Source organism: Pterocles gutturalis, unplaced genomic scaffold, assembly GCF_000699245.1.
Source record: "Pterocles gutturalis isolate BGI_N339 unplaced genomic scaffold, ASM69924v1 scaffold22168, whole genome shotgun sequence".
NCBI lineage: Eukaryota > Metazoa > Chordata > Aves > Pterocliformes > Pteroclidae > Pterocles > Pterocles gutturalis.
In genome coordinates this window covers 31,495-48,502 of record NW_010126193.1, presented here as the reverse complement: position 1 = coordinate 48,502, position 17,008 = coordinate 31,495, and the positions used below count along the sequence as shown (strand labels likewise).

Here is a 17,008-nt window from a genome sequence, read left to right as displayed (position 1 = left end):
TCAGCACTGGAAGCTGCTGTAAGGTTTCCCCAGAGCCTTCGCTTCTCCAGGTTGAATAACTCCAATTCTCTCAGCCTGTCCTCATACAGGAGGTGCTCCAGACCTCTGACCATCTTCATGTCCCTCCTCTGGACTCGCTCCAACAGGTCCATCTCCTTATGTTGGGGGCACCCGAGCTGGACGCAGCTCTCCAGGTGGGGTCTCACAAAAGCCGAGCAGAGGGGCAGAATCTTCTTTTGATGCAGCCCAGGACACACTTGGCTTTCTGGGCTGCAAGCAGACACCGCCAGCTCATGTTCAGCTTCTCATCAACCAGCACCCCCCCAAGTCCTTCTCTTCAGGGCTGCTCTCAAGTCATTCTCTGCCCAGCCTGTATTTGTGCTTGGAGTTGCCTCGACCCACATGCAGGACCTTCCACTTGGCCTTGTTGAACTTCATGAGGTTTGGACAGGCCCACCTCTCAAGCCTGTCCAAGTCCCTCTGGATGGCATCCCTTCCCTCCAGCACGTTGACCGCACCACACAGCTTGGTGTCGTCAGCAAACTTGCTGAGGGTGCACTCAGTCCCACTGTCCTTGTTGCCAGCAAAGATGTTAAACAACACTGGTCCCAACACTGACCCCTGCAGAACACCACTTGTCACCGGTCTCCACTTGGACATTGAGCCATTGACCGTGAGTCTTTGAGTGTGAGCGTCCAGCCAGTTCCTGATCCACTGAGTTTTTATACAGTTCAGTCCGTGGCTACTCCCTGCCAGCCTGAGAGCTGCGAACCTTGAGAAGGCAAACCTCACCAGCCCAAACTATGCCAGGCACAGAGGTCAGAACCCGCCAAACCATTTGGATGAGTGACGCATAGCCCTTGTCCATCTTCACTGCTGTGAGGTTGTTGTCTCCTTCCTCTTCAGACATTGATTATATCATCAAGATTTTATTTAAGAAATTCATTTCTTAATTAATTTACAAGGAAAGTACTTGCACTCTTATAACAAACTTACTTTTCTCACAGCCATAGCCGGTGAATCCCGGAGGACAGCCGCACTCGCCCGTCAGGTGATGGCAGGGGATACCTGCAGGACACCGGCACCGCTGGGCACAGCCCACGCCGTAGCGTCCAGGCAAGCAAGCTGCAATGGTGCAACCGATCTTTGTTAGGGCAGGGGCTGGGCAAAGCCATCCCAGCTCCAACAGATCTGTTGCACCCATCCCCATGAACACTTCCAGACGGACCCCATGGAGCAACGCAGGAGTGAAAGGATCCTGCCATCAGCATCAGATCTGGGAGGAACGTACACTCCAACGTGAACTTTCCTCCATAAACACCCAGCAGACACTCACGTTTGTCACAGTGCCTCCCTCGCCATCCCTTTTCACAGCGACATGCTCCAGTTTGACGGTGGCAGGACACGCCGTGCACGCAGTCACATTGCTCCTTGCACTGCTTGCCGAAAAATCCCGGGGCACAAGCTGCCAGGAGAAGCAGAGAGAGCAACAGTTCTTCCCACTGCACGGAAAGCATCCATCATTGGAAAATAAGCCAATATTGTTCTTCTTGCACATGGCGATGTATATTTAGAAGACTGCATGCCCAGAAAATACCATTGAAAGAAAATATATTAAGAATATTAAAAGAATTTAGTGTTGGCTATTAATAAATGAAGAAAGCTTGCATGAAAGCTTGCAAAGACTTAGTCATTTTTAATCCAGATGGTGTCTATAGAGATGGTGATGCCATTCACTTTTACACAGTTTGCATAGACAGAGGGACAGCTGATCGAACAGTGAAAATACACTGTGTCCACCTACTGCTCTCCGTTTCACAGGGCTCTGCAAAGTGACCATAGAGAAAGTAGGCCTGAAGAAAAGGATGGTGGGCACTGTGAAGGATTTCCAGATCACACCAGTAGCTGAGGCTTTGAGAGTCCGCAGCACCTCAGGAGACATCAGAAAATTGCTTGTGGCTTGCAGAAGTCACAGCACATCACTGGCCAAGCTGAAGGCATATTTCAAGTCATCTGATACCTACTGCTTACGAGATTTCTATTTCAGGGATTTACATGGATCTAAACATGCCAGCAGCTATGTCAAATCTGGGCAAACTGGACCGCATGCAAGGCAGGTACAACTGGAACCATCACAGTCCAGTTGGCTGAGACGCAGCAGCACGTGGCTGACCTGGCAAACTCTCCTTACAACCCACTCCCTTTCGTATATTCTTCCTTGTACCCATAAGGTAGAGAAATACCTTAATTTCCCTAGCAGGCAGGGAGCAGAAGTAGAAGGAGATAAAATGATTTGGACAAGGGCAAGTATTTGTGGTTGCACAGAGAGCTGCCCTGGGGCTCCCAAGACACACGGTGAGTGCTCACATTGGCATTACTTCCTATTGGCCTACAGAATACTGGAAAATTAAGATACAAAACAGAGATGGGCTTCTTATTGTGGAGACAGAAATGGCTGGTTGCAGAGGAGAGAGTTAAAATAAAGCATCTGGAGAAGGAACTACCCTTACCGACAGCACAGTGGTCTCCGGTCCAGCCAGCATGGCAGATGCATTTTCCCGAGTTCTGGTCACAAACCCCGTGGTGGCAGGTACAGTTCTGCTCACAGCGCTCTCCGTGCCTCCCATCCCCACACTCTGAAACAAGATGGGGGAGGCTGACGGGGAGCCGGTTGGGACGGGCTCCAGGGAGAACACATACCTCTGAAAGATGGTGAGACACCTAAGCTGGTCCTAAAAGCTTTCAGTGAGGGAGATTTTGAAGCCTCACTTGGCGAAATTCTCCAGAAATACACCTTTTTTCCTATTGGAGGATTTATTTTATTATTTTTTTCTCCTCAAATTGAGTTCATTACTCATCTTCTCTGTCCCCAAGGGAGAGAGGATAGCTCATTCTTCTCCTTTGTCCAGCAAGCTTCTAGCACTGTGGTACATTCATGTGCTAATATCATCTCTCCCCGCAGTCTTGTCACCTCTGACTAAACAACGCCAACTTTTTCAACCTCTCTGCCCCTCATTTCTCTTTTTTATGGACTGTCTCAAACCAGACCTCACCAGAACTGATTTTCCTCCCAGACCGACTGAAACAAGGCGCTGGCTAGATGGAGGATGTGACGAGACTCACCCAGTTCACACGTTATCCCTGTCCGACCCTGGGGACACCGGCACTCGCCTGTCACACGGTCACACGTAGCCTGGCCGTGGCAGACACAGCGCTGGAGACAGTTTGCACCATACCAGCCAGGAAGACAGGCTGCAAAGAGGAGGCAGGACAAAAGCCTTCCATTAAGAAAAGCAGGAGGAGGACACTGGTTAAACACAACCTTTCGCAGTTTACACTCCCTTTCACCCCAGGGATCATGGAGATGCCGTGGGAGGTACAACAGAGTGAAAACGGGGCCACGACTGATAAGGAATTACACAGACCAGTGTAAAACTCGTCTGGGAATAAAACAGGTGATGAAGTCAATTAGCTATGACCCAACAAATGACCTCAAGAATTTCTGTTCGCACCTACCGAAAACATCTCTTGGTTCCTACCAGCTTTCTCAATGCCAGGGATAGGAGTTATTGATCTCCCTGTTTTCAAAATTTCTTTGTACAGTCCTCCCAACATTGCAATTACTTTTCTAATTGATCTTGCTACCCACAGCTGGCTGATGAGATTTCACAGCTTTACCTGATTTTAATTAAGCGAGTTTATTAATTCCCATCACAACCAAATCTTATGTATAGAATCTAAATTTTTTGGCACAAAAATACAGACCTTTTTCATGTGCTACAGTGGCACCTTTTTAAGATGCTAACAGGAGCAAATTCTCACTCTGCAAAAGCACAACCACCAGAGAATGGCTCACCCAGCCTCACACATTTATTCTACCTCCTTACTTTCAAAGAGAAAAGAAACCCCCAAAACGTATGATTAAAGAAAAAAAGTTTGACAATGTCTTAATACTTGACAACATTTTTTTTGGTTTTGTATTTGAGGCCTTCAGGCAAACCAGAAAACTTTAGGTCGTGTTGCACATGTCACCAAGAACGGTTTGGCGCCTTCCCAGTTTTTCAGTCCATCATGGAAAGGTTTTAAGGGATGACTCACTTAATTTATACATTCCCCTACCCCTGTCAGCTTTCATTCCCTTTCCCTAACTGTACTCTCGGTATGCAGCCGCTGCTTGCATGGACGCGCTGACTCCAAACCCCAGGAGCATCCGCAGCAGCAATTGCCCTACAGCCCTGCAACCCTGGCTCTGTGACACTGCCTGTAGAGCCAGGGACCTTGCAGGGAGGCACAGAAAAAGGAGCCTTCCGCAATGGTGATGGAAAGACTTTTTCTAGAGGCTTGGGTACACGGGATTAGGAGATGAAACATAAGCCTTGGCACAGCTTTTCTTTGCCAGCCTCTTTTCTTAAGGCTCCTTGGAGTTGGGCTTGTGTTTGAGTCACACGTATCGGTCTAATTGCCAAGGCTGGAAGTCCCAATGCCTTTCACATGTTCTGGATTTAGCCTATGTCTGGAACAGCGTGCAGTAATGATGTGGATCAGTCGGGTGCATGGGACAGTAAAGCAGGCCATAGAAAAGAAACGGTTTTGTTTCAGTGTCATAAACGGGAATTTTATGGACCTTTTCTCCCTTAATCAGTCAGTCTTCAAAACCAGCTCTTTCCAAGTTTATGACTCTTTCCACCCCCTTTGCCCCATGTACACTGAGCACCTACACCTGGCCCCTGCAACGCAGCATCACGGATTTATTTTAAGGACCAAGCCACGTTATTGTGCAGATACAAAACCAATGACACAACAGGGCAATGAGCTGATAATTAAAATACCAACAAATCCCCTTAAGCAGGAGTTTTATTTTTTCCCTCCCATAATCCTCTGGCAGGGGTTTGAATTTCCAACTATACCTTCTTGGCAGGTGGCTCCTTTCCACCCCGGGCTACAAAGGCACATCCCGGTTTCATGATGACAGAGTGCTCCATTGTGACAGTGACAAGCGTTACTGCAGCCTGGCCCGTAGCTATCCCCCTGGCAGGCTGCAACAAGGAAAGTCCATAAAACCCCATCAGGATGCATCAAAGGAGGCATCGTACAGGGCAAACCTGAGACACAACCCAATGCCGGAAAAATCAGTTTGAAACTGGCTTCTGATGACACACTTCTCACATCGTAAGGGCACCTGAGTCCATATATTAGCCATGCCTGACACTAAATAATAGGGCTTAAAAATATGTATCATAGCATGAACTGAAGAAGTTTTATCGAAGGGCAAGACTGCTTGGGTGATGGATCAGCTGTCATTCGCTGCCCTGCAGAATGTTTTTGTGCTAAACTAATGGTCCAGCAGAACCACCAGCTTGACAGCCTGGGTATTTATTTGCATCCTGGTAAGAGAACTGACAACTTCATTGTTTTCTGTGTTCATTTTTCACAGCTGGATGCCTTTGCTCACCCAGAGCCTCATTCTTTGGTCAGAGAGGGGTGGTATTTTCAACACATTCAGTTAAGCAGCTGGCTCTCAGGTGAAAACTTAACACAGCATCTCGCAAACAGACACTCGCTGCAAGTCTGTGTTCAGTGCTGTTCAGCTTACGAAAAACGGTAGTGATAAAGTTCCTGTAGTCTCCACTGCACTGGAGATTTGGTTAGCTTTAAATAGTGGAAAACAGACAGTACTGCTACCCTGCTTTCTTCAGGTATCACCCACAGAACATAAAATGAGTTGATGAAGTTGGATGGCCTCCTTGCATAGGTTCCGTGCCTGCCTTGCAAAGGCTCTCCTTCACTTGTACAAAGCTGTTAGAGCCTCCCATGCCAGCAGCACTGCTGTCACACATTGGGGAGGCAAAAAAAGGCTCTGATCCCTGATCTAGAAAAGTGTCCTGCACTCACTGAATGTGGCATCTCCCAGAACCAGACCCAAGCAATGACTTTTCATCAAAACCTCTATGCCTTTTAGGGTGTCAGTGTGCAGAATGAGATGCACTCCTGCAGGAAGACAGGTCCCTGGGGACTGAAGGGAGGAGTGAAACCATCTCAACCTCAGGGGTCAACTTGGTTGACAGTATCTGATCTCTTCTCAGCCCTTTTCTCCCCATCTGAGGATTTCCAGCTTCACAATGCCGTTCTCACAGACACCATTTCTCCCAGGACTTCTTCCCAACAGTGTTCATTTTCTGTCATTGCTTGAACCCGATCCACATTGAAACCACAAGAAAGTGCAGGAGCTCAGTCCCATCACAGTTAAAAGTTTGTTCTGCAAATGAGGCTTGGTTGCCAAGTTAAAAAGTTCAGCCCATCCTACAGAGCTCTGGCTCAGTTTTGGGAGCAGAACTAAATATTTCCACAATACAGACCAGAACTATATCATAACCAAGCCAAAGGAAAAACCAGCTCATAACCAGGTCCCCTGACCAGTTACTAGTGGTTTGTGTGAGGTTTTTGGAGTACGTGTGCAAAGTTCTTGCTATGCTTACCAAGAAGACAAAAGAGTTTTCCAGTGAAAATTCTGGTAAGAAAGCAAAATTTCTGGAGGAGAAAACTTTAATTTTTCTATTGAGTGGATACAAGCTTTTTTTAGCTTTTCTGTAGGACAATCCTGGTTAACAAACTACTCTTCTGAAGGATAAGGTAACATGTGATATATTCAGGCTATTTTATGAAGTTTCTCAACTGAATGTACAAACATCCTTGGGACTTTTCTGCTTTCTTCATGATGACTGCAATGGAAAGAAGCAATGGAAAAGTTTAAATTATTACTCTTCTTCCTGGTTCAGAATTTTCCTCTCAGTGCCTTTCCTCTCTAAGAGGAAGATTTATTCTTTTGCAGTCTTTAAAATCTCTTTTTGCACACAGAGGAAGGAACATGTGAATCTGGAGATCAAAACATTCAGACTGGAAGTCAACAGCCACCAAAAGTGTCAGGGGACACAAGGAAATGATGGGCACTAAGACTCAATAGAGTGCCCAGAAGTTTTGATTTCATGCAGCTCCTGTGGATAATTCTCCCCAAAATGAAGTTTCAGCTCTAAAAGAACACGGAATTTGCAAAGTCAAGTGCTCACACATGATGAAATGTCAAATGCCTGGTTAACAGTGCCCTTGAGCAGAGACTCCGGCAGACCTGATCTTTCCATACTCATTTATTTTGCAAACCATCGTGGTCTTGTTTTACCACAAGGAACAACTTCTGTGAAGATCCTGCTGAGCCCCAACAGCTCCAGAGACATTTTTTAGTACTACCAGAAGCAGGGCAAAATGCAGATGCTGACTTGTATTCAACTTCCACAGTCCACACACGACGTGAGAAAATTTTTTTCATGTTTTTTTTGTTTGTTTGTTTTTAGAAACTATAAAATTTGGATGAATTTGTACGCAAAAAGGAAGGTTACATCTCTGGCATGAAGAGATGCCAAAAGTCAAGTCCTGACTCTATACCGCTGAGGCATTATGACACTCCATGAAACAGTTTAATTTATTTTAAATATTGGTGACACACCTTTCCTAAACTTTTTTGTAAACCTAAAATCTCTTAGGCAGACACTCAAAACCACCCCCCTCCAAGAAAAAAAAAAAAAAAAAAAATCACCAAACAACCTTAAGCTGAGGCAGAGTTTGCTTGGCAGATTTCATCCCAGATTAATATAATTCATTTACAAGCAATTGAAAAACATAGTCTTGTAATGGAAAGTGTTAGGCAGCTTCAACAAAAGGCACTGCTGTCCGTATTGCCCATAATTAGATAGGACTGTATTAAATGTACTGCATGGCCGGCTTAAGATCAATTCAAATCCCATGATGTAAAAATTATTCCTCCATATCCTCCAGCACATTGCCTGAAATCTGATTACGTGAACATGAGTGCTGTACTTCCAGCTGCTAGAGCTGGCAAGTCCCAGAACCAGCAAGGGGAATATTAAACACACAACAAGGATGGGGAGTGATAAGCTGGCGCCTCTGACCCATGGTTGCTTTACTCTGAGCAGCTTTGGAGTGGCAAGGCCACGGTCCAGCCTTCAAATCAAAACGAAGACTCATCGTCTAGCCAAGAGAAAAGGAGATGACCCTTTGCACTGCGAACTGACCTTGCTCTTTTACTTACGGGCAAAGGAGACCTCAGAGGCTTTGGCATCTCCACCAGCATGAGGAATAAATCAACCTGGCACAAAGCTCTAATGGCTGCGGCGCAAAAGAATAAATAGCTTCCTTCTCATGTCAGTAGAGGGGGGGCACAGAGGGCTGTTGACAAAGAGCTGCATTTCTTAATTGAATTTAATGAAATATGTAACAAAGCTTCCCATCCCTAATGCCATCTAAGGGGCGGGGAAAGGCCAAGGTGACACATTGCTAACACCACGGCTCGACTGAAGGGCAGGAAAAGTGGGCTGCAACCAAGAAGCGAACATCGTACCTATTCAGCAGCATATTTTCTGCTTTGCGTATGGCTTTGGCTCTGCATTTATTTAATGGTCAGCTCATTAACCTACACCCACAGGGGAGTACTACCACCACCATCTTCAGGCGGTGGGAGATGGAGAGACAAGTATTCCTACAGAGGGGGGGCACAAGGAGGCAAAAAGTGGGATGCAGCAGTGGGATGGCTGCAGAAGTATCTAAAAAGTGGAAAGACTCATCAGCATTGACCCTTCTGTAAATCAAAAGAGCAGGGGATTTTGCAGGAGAAGCCCCTTCAGAAGAAAGACTGTGTTGCATGGCGGGGGCAAATGAGAGAAAAATACTATCAAGAGCAAATGGAGTCCTCAGACAGGGCTGATTATAACATGGTGTATGGCTGGAGAATAGAATTGTTTCAATACAAGTATCATTTATCTCTATTTTCTAGAATAATTTTCTACTGCAGAAATCTGCAAGCTATGGATTAAAGAAATTGTACGAAAGTGTTCACTAACAAAAAAACCTGGCTCCTTGTAGAGCTGCTTTAGACATCAGTTCTACAACACAGTCCTGCAGACAGCAGTCATACTTTCAAAAGGAAGTATAGATGATGGCCTCATCCTAAACTGAAACTAGGAAGCTGAGAGACTAAAACCCGAAACGGGTTCAGTGATCTCCATCTATAATGCGATGTAGCTAAAGAAATGTCATTTCCCATGAAATGTGGTGAACAATTTCTCAGAAGAGCTAATTTTATATATGCATACACACAAACATACAAAAACCCCTTATTAACTCAAAGATTGTGGGATAATCCATACTTGTGAAAACCTAGAAAGTTGGTTTTTTAAAGAAATAACTTTTCTAAGAATTAGTTTAAAACCTATTTTCTCATGCTTAAATAACAAAATAGTCCCAGCTCCATTTTTTCCAGTTTGTGCATTTGTAATCTGTCACTTTATAATTGATAATTAGATGAGATACACCAGAAACACAGACATAATATTTCTTCTCTTAACGTTGCACAAAAATAAAAAGCAGAGATTTATCATAAGGCAGGAGACAGCTCAGCTATTTAAAAACAGTTGCTTATAATGTCTGATAGTTCTAAGAGCAGTTAAAAAATATGAAGTTGATTACTTACATAGCTACCAAAAATCCTTCCCTTTTTTGGCATCTTTAGAAAGGAATGTGACCTATCTAAAATTGTACCCTGCTAGGTCACCCTGCATTCCCAGAAGAAACCCATGTTAGCGCTGAAAGGGTTTGGGAACAGGGATGGGGAGCACAGCCCGTACATACGCTGCTCGCAGGTCTCTCCCAGCCAGCCAGGCAGGCAGCGGCACGTTCCCAAGACATGGTCACATCCAGCAGCATTCTTGCACTTGCACACCTGGTGGCAGTCAAGCCCAAAGAATCCATCTGGACAAGCTGTGAAAACACAAACCATTCTTTTTTTAGCTAAGTTCCCCATTTCTTTTTTGTATAAACCCTAGCCCAGAGACCTGAAAACACAGGGCACTGCCCATCTTTTCATGGCACACTGTGACTACACTTCAGAGACAAAGTTGCTTCAAAAGTTAAGCCTGTGCAATTCTGACACGTGTATCTCAGCAAAACGTGACCCATTCTACACAAGCAACAGATTTCTGCACAGAGAAACATGTCTGAGAATATATCAAAAAGCCACAAAACAGGAGAGAGAATGGATTCACACAAGCCAGGACTTGTGCTTCTGTAATGGACAGAGGAAAAAGGAAATAATTCAACATAATGCAAAACCAGAGGGCCAGCCCTGATTATCTCTGTCTTTTGAAATGCAAAAACTTATGCTCCCATTTATTCTCCTGACAACTTTCTGAAGATTTTTAAACAGTGAACGTAAGCCACAGTGTTGTAGTTCATTGCTGAAATGAAAACCTAGCAATGAGAACAAGTAGAGAAAACCAAGACAAATTAAGCGTAGCAGAACAACCCCAGGGAGCTTAAGGAGCTCAGTACCTCCATCCAGGACACATGAGGAAGAGCAGCCCCATGGATTCAATTTACAACTGTACCAGTGTTGACAGTGGTGAAAATAAGCCATCGGTGCCTGTCAGTGAGCCACATCACATCCAAAATGCTGCATTAAGACTGCTACGCACAGTTAAAAAAAATAATTAGGAATTATTTTGTATATATAGCCTTAATTTAACCTGTCTGCATATGTATACATGTGTTCAGATTATATAAGTACATGTATAATTATGTTATACTAAATGATAATAAATTTGTAGACAATACAATTGTATGTTGTTCCTTCCCCAGAAGCCCAGAATCACTCAATCTAAGGAGTGACAGAGCTCATTAAATAAGCAGTTATTCAATAAAACATAGCTCTTTGTCCTCCTTGTTCAACATAAACTTACATTGAAAACTCACATACTTCTACCATGAAACCAGAACGCCTGGCTTCCCAATAGAGTCTCATGACAAACATCATCCTATGCACTACCCCGTGGCCCTCCACATGAATTTCACAGCTCTCTACCAGGTCAGAACAACACCGTTATCCACATGCACCTTCCACTGTTGGACTCTTCTGGCCCCTTCCTTGCCCTCTCTCTTCTTCATGCCCAGGCTTTTTGTACCAGTCTACTCCTAATTTAATTTGTGGGAATGACAGTAAGTCCTCTGGCAGAAAGCACTGCTGTCTGCTTTGGATACAAGGGGGGAAATTCAGTGTCTGTAGATAAAGGCAAGCCCGGACCTTCAGACAGCAATGATGGCAGCGTAACACCATGTCCGCTTTGGCTCCTTTACTCTCAGAGCTCCTGCTCAGCTTGGGACTACATATGATTGTTTCATCTACTTAAAATCAAAGGCTCCTCTTCCCTTCATCCTGTCCCGACTGCAGCTTCTTCTTTGGCATGTGGAAGATTGCAGCCTTACACCACTTCTGAAGAACGTGCAGTCTCAGAAAAACAGTTTATATCCTACTGATACAAAACTGTAACACATTCCTCAGCCTCTGTTCCGTTCATACTGGGGAAAGAGCCGTTATCAAGTTGTAAGGAAGAGACATCAGCATGTGGTTTCAATCTTGATGACCTTATTTATGATGCTCTAGTAGCATGTATGGCACAGCACAGAAGAAAGGACTTCTACTTAACCCTAGGTGACTTCAAAGGCTGACAAAGTATTTTTTTGTTTAATGCAGAGACTACACAGCATTGTCAGCTATTCCTAGACAGGCACAGTATTTATTCTTCCCTTTTATCTTATTAAAACAGAACTCTCGCTACGCTATGTTATGGTAACAACTAACTGCTGAAATTCCAAGAGAGAAGCCCAGCCAGCCTGTCCTGCAGTAGTGCTGAATTGGGCAGCAGTGCAAATGCAAACTGAGTGCTGCACTTCACAAGGGCGATACATCGCTGTTACTAATGCGGCAATTAATAAACATATGGTAGGAAAAGTCTGAGACTCCTGCTGCCTCCAGTTTGTGGGCTAATTGTGTAGCATTTTGGGATACTAATTCAGATCAAGCAGTGAACTGGATAATTATTCTGTTGGCCTGATCCCATAAGTGGACAAATGTCATACAACACATAGCAGAGCAGTGGGGAACAAAATTAAACAAAATTACGGTGCAGTGAAGACAATCACAATCTTCAGAGCGAGAGCAGCAGATGCTCAGCACTCCAAAGAATTACACCAGTTATACCAATTGCCTTCCCAAATGGGAGCAGAGCAAACCTGGTGCAGGGCAGGGCGACTGAGCTCACCCGGCACAGTGCACTTGTAACAGAGCTGCAAGCACGGATAGGGAACACAGGCACACCTCGATGGCTTTTGGGTTTGCTGGCTGGACAGGTGGGTTGCCTGAGATCAGGAGCCCACGGCCCAGGCTTCCAGCATGTCAGATGTTTATATTTATTTGCAGTAAGCATTGATATATTCATCTATTTATTACTAGAAAGATTGGTTTTGGATTTTTTTTTTTTTTGTTGGGTTTATTTGATTTTTTTTTTACTTGCCGGTTTAGCTTAAGTGCATTAAAACCAAAGCTCTGCAGCAGTGGGTGATCACAGTAGGCACCTTTTCTGGAGAAAATACTACTTGCATTATCTATGCTTCAAAAGGATAAAGAAAGGACTTACAAAGCTATCTTATGCTATGATTACTGCTTTTGCACAAAGAATACAGAGGGATAAATGGCTGCTTCAGTTCAAGAACAGACAGAACTCCAGAAGTGCCTTGGGTACCTTCTCCCCAGGCACGTAACATTCTCCACTCAGAGAGGACACATACTCAGTGGCATTGCTAGTAGCATCACTCTCAAGGAACCACCGAAAATGATTCATTTTCCCTTGGTAATGCTAGACATTGTGAAGAAACGTACGATATTTCTTCAGTGTTCTGGTTGCATCACTTGCTGCTTTCAAGAAAATGCAAAGGAAGCCTTTCCTGGGTTGTTCATATAGACTGCAAACATTTCTTTGTAGATTATGTTGTTTTCAGGCTTATTTGCAAACATCAGCTACTTTGCAACTGAAACAGTTCTGTCCCTTTTACAGCTCTTTTGAAAGAGTTACAGGATTCACAAGATTCCTTTTTTTTTAATTGACTGAGCACACCTGAAAGATGGAGCAGGCATGTACCACCTTCAGAAATGTCTAACTTTCTGAAAGAAAGTGTCTTGATAAATTCATTCTTTCCCGTTATTCTTATATAAGCTCACATCACTACTGGAGAGACAGCAGTACGACTGAACGATACAGGTGGAGATGAGAGCTGACTCGGAGCAAAGCAGAACCGAGATGCTGATGGACAGACAAAAGCACTTTGAAGAGTGTGAGGTCTCTTGGCAGCATCCTGTTGCTGAGGACACAGAAGTTCAGTCAACTCCTGACTAATTCACAGCAAGGTCTCATGAAAACAGCAACCTGGAGCAGCAGTATCTCCTGCTACTGGTTAGCCTGGAAACTGTCCTGTGCTGGTGGGTGATGGTGTGGCTTTGGCTGTTATCTGTATTACTGAGAGGCGATATACCTAGGTACATGCCAGCTTGCAGTGAATATTGCAAATATCTTCTGAGCCACCACACTGTCCCCACTCTTCATGATCTTTTCAGAGAACACTGAATCACATACAAGGTCTTGTGTTATTCCTCCAAAACATTTGAGTCCAGAGAACTGAAAGGTTTGCCTTGATTTAGTTAAAATTGAAACATGACTGAAGCATCGCCCTTGCCTCAGACACCATGGCACACTCAATCGTGACTGTGTTCTTCCCTTAGGCTGGCTGCCTCGCTAGGGGATAAACGCTAGTTACTGGTCAAGACACTGCAGCATGTCAGCCGGTAACAAAAATTCTTGAAACGATAAATACAGGCTCACTTGACCGCAGTACTGTAAATCCAAGAACTTTCTACAGTTCCTAGTGCGCAACCACAGAGGCAGAGTACACTGGATAAGCCTGGTTAACTTCACCATAAAGAGAGATACTACAAAAGCCCCATGTTGAGACTTAGCAAGGGCTATGATTGCATTAAGAATGCTAATAAACAATAAGAAGAGATTATCGAAAATTGTGGCAAATAAAGAACTTTAAAGTGTCCAAAGTGACGTTTTGCAATAGGGGATGGCATGTAAACCTACGAAGTCCTACTTCATACTGAAGGTAGCAAGTTAATGAAAAGGAACTGCAACACTTTTTTCCCCACCTGAAAAAAGAAAATCAATCCCCCAAATTTACATCACAACACAGATAACTGTATTGCTTTTCCAATAAAAATTAAAACAGGATAGACTTATGAAAACAGAGTTCAGCTAAATCTTTTTAAGAAGGGACATAGTGGAGATACTATAAATTAGGAGGCACAACTTGCAGCAGAACCTTGAAAAGAGTATTTATTTTGTATAACTCCTGGTAAGAATGAGAGGGGAAAAAGCAGCACTATCTGAACTCCAGTTTGCTCCATGACCAGTGAGGCTGTGCAGCAGCTCCCTTCCCATCAGAGGGCAGCAGCTGCCTGCGAGTGCACGGCAGCTTCCCTCCATCATAGCTGTAACGCTGCCTTCAGAAACGGGCTGATAAAGCCGCTTCCTAAGCAAAATGATTGTTAATTTGGTTTAATGATCATCATTTGTAGAATCTTCAATCATTTACAATTCAATAACTTGCATAATGTCTATGTGCTGTTTCTGTCGTATCAAGACTGTATTTTTAATGATCTGCACAATGACGCAGCACAACCACCCTCAGATGATGCTCCAGACTGACTCACAATAATGTATCTAAGGAATCCAGTCCAACCTTTCCAACACTTTACCAAGTAATAGAAAATGATCTGTTGGATTTATTAAAGTACATCTGTTCTTAAAGAGCTCCTTCAGGAAGATGCACAGATCTATGTTTTTCCTCTAAAATGTTTCAGAGATGCACCAGGGGCAAGCAAGTGTAAGGCAGGACAGACATCTTCCTGTTTAGTTTTACAACAGTAAGACCCTGCTTACAAAGAGTCTTCATAAAGATGTGATGTAGAAGGGGTCTTCAGCACGCATCTAATTTTAATGACATTAAAACATGTGCCCAACGCTAGGCACATGGCAAAATGCTTTGCTGAGTTAGGATGGAAGTGCACATTTCAGAATTATCTTGCAGAGAAGTTCAACGGTTTATTTAGATGAGGTGCTGTAAATTCCCTGGTGATCCAGAGGAAAAAAAAAAAAAATCTGCATAAACCTGAAAGGGACCAGAGGGAGCAGCAGTACCTCTTTCACAAAACGTTCCTGTCCAGCCCGCTGCACAAGTACAGGCTCCGCTCACGTGGTCGCAGGCAGCTCCGTTCTGGCACTGACAGCTGGACTCGCAGCTTGGGCCAAAGCTTCCCTCGGGGCATCCTGCAGCAGAGGAATCAAAACCAGATGACAGGTTAATCCTGGAGCAGATCAGATATCAACAGGGAATATTTAGATACATGGGAATTCTTACTATTTGCAAAAGAAGAATGAAAGCATAATGGTAATGCCCTAAAACTGATGTGATGAAGCATTCTCCTTGGGGTCCAGTAAGCTGGGCTGTTTTTATTAAGGTCTATTTTAGAAAAATGCCAGGGTGTTGAAAGACTAATTTCTGCACAGAAAACTAATATAATCTGATAGTTGCAAAGCCTGCGACTTCACAGGTTCTGCTTGATGACACTTTTCACGCTGGTCTGGAATTGCTTACATGCACATCTCCTCTGGGACTTCATCAGCCAGGAGTGGGAAAGCTCTCAGCTTCTGCACCTCCTTTTGAGGCCCTATCCTCTGTTTTCCTGCAAATCCTCCTTCCCCAGTGAGCTGGAGAAAATATGAGATGTAGTGGCTTCGTTTGGAAAGCTCCAAACTGAAAGCTACATAGTTCACTTTCAGGCTCTGCTTTGAAAAATTCAAGTGAAAACATTACATCTGGGGGACAGATTAACAATTACATTTCCACAGCAGTTCATGTAAGGAGTTTTAAAAGATTTGCATGATACTCATCGTCGGAAGAAAGAAAACAACACTTGAGAGTGAAAATTATTTCTGCCAGGATTAGAGGAAAATCAATTAAGAATAGGGACAGCTGCCTAATTCACATTAGATATTTTGGACAGGCTGAAAGAGAGAGATATACTTGGGTAACACAATATTACAGGGCCTCAACTTAGGTTTGAAGATCTTTTGAACTCCCCTCTAAAGTTACATAGATTATTGCCAGATCTCTTTTAAAAGTGTATGACTTTAGTATTTACATCAACAAAGTGATTTTCAGGCAATCTGGAAAGAAACATAGAGAACAGAAAACAATGAGGATCCTCAAAGACAACTCTGTGTCTAGAATAAAGGGGTGGGTTTGGTGCTGCCTGTTTGGTACCGTAGGTGGGCAGTGATGGGAGCTGGTGTGAGTTCAGCTGCTCCCGCAGCTTAGTGACTCTCTACTTACTGGAGCCAAGCCCTGGGTCTCTTACAGAGGCTCCAGAGGTTGGGACAGGAGACAGAAGGATTGCAAGGTACCTTAAGTATTCCTTTGCTTTCAATCATCTGTGTCGGAAAATGGGCTGTTGTTCAAATGTGACGTTGTTTGAATATATTTTTTCCCAGGGTTGAACAGTGCAAAATCCCATTTGCATCACCCAAAGCTGCAGATCACCGTGCATCATGGCTCCTACGCTAGTGCAGTGAGTAAATACATTGAAGTGTACTTGTGCCTTAAAAGCTTGATCCTCCTCAATGTTTCTCACTTGAAATTTCAGAGTCCAGAGGATCTGTGCAAGGAAAACAGTATTCCAGTGCAGTAATAGGTGTGGGGCTCTCAGATGAGCTTTTTTCAAGCTGTCGTTTAGCCTACAGCTGAGACTTTCAAGGTGATGGCAACGGGTCAGTACACTTCACAAATGATTTTGCAGTCCACATCACAGAGAATCTGCCCCCTGCTCAAGCAGGCGCAGGCTGCTGCAGTGCATGCCGAGATACATCCATCCCGCCGGAGAACCTGAGATGCCTGCAAAGGCACAAAGAGCCCGACCTGCAGCAAGATGCTAGAGAAGCCTCTGGAGCAGAGGAACTTTCCAGGGATAGTAAATGTCTTGCTTCCAAGGTAGCAC

At 44.2% G+C, this 17,008-nt stretch overlaps 1 protein-coding gene across 1 annotated transcript in view; it reads right to left on the bottom strand.

The window, feature by feature from the left end:
- Positions 1-996: 996 nt before the first annotated feature.
- MEGF6 (multiple EGF-like-domains 6) overlaps positions 997-17,008 on the bottom strand; it is a gene marked incomplete at both ends in the record, with an annotated part of 44,636 nt that continues 28,624 nt past the window's right edge. Inside the window, 7 exon segments of the mRNA XM_010078901.1 lie at positions 997-1,125; positions 1,337-1,465; positions 2,511-2,636; positions 3,124-3,252; positions 4,908-5,036; positions 9,697-9,825; positions 15,153-15,281. Coding sequence (XP_010077203.1) covers positions 997-1,125; positions 1,337-1,465; positions 2,511-2,636; positions 3,124-3,252; positions 4,908-5,036; positions 9,697-9,825; positions 15,153-15,281 — 900 coding nt within the window.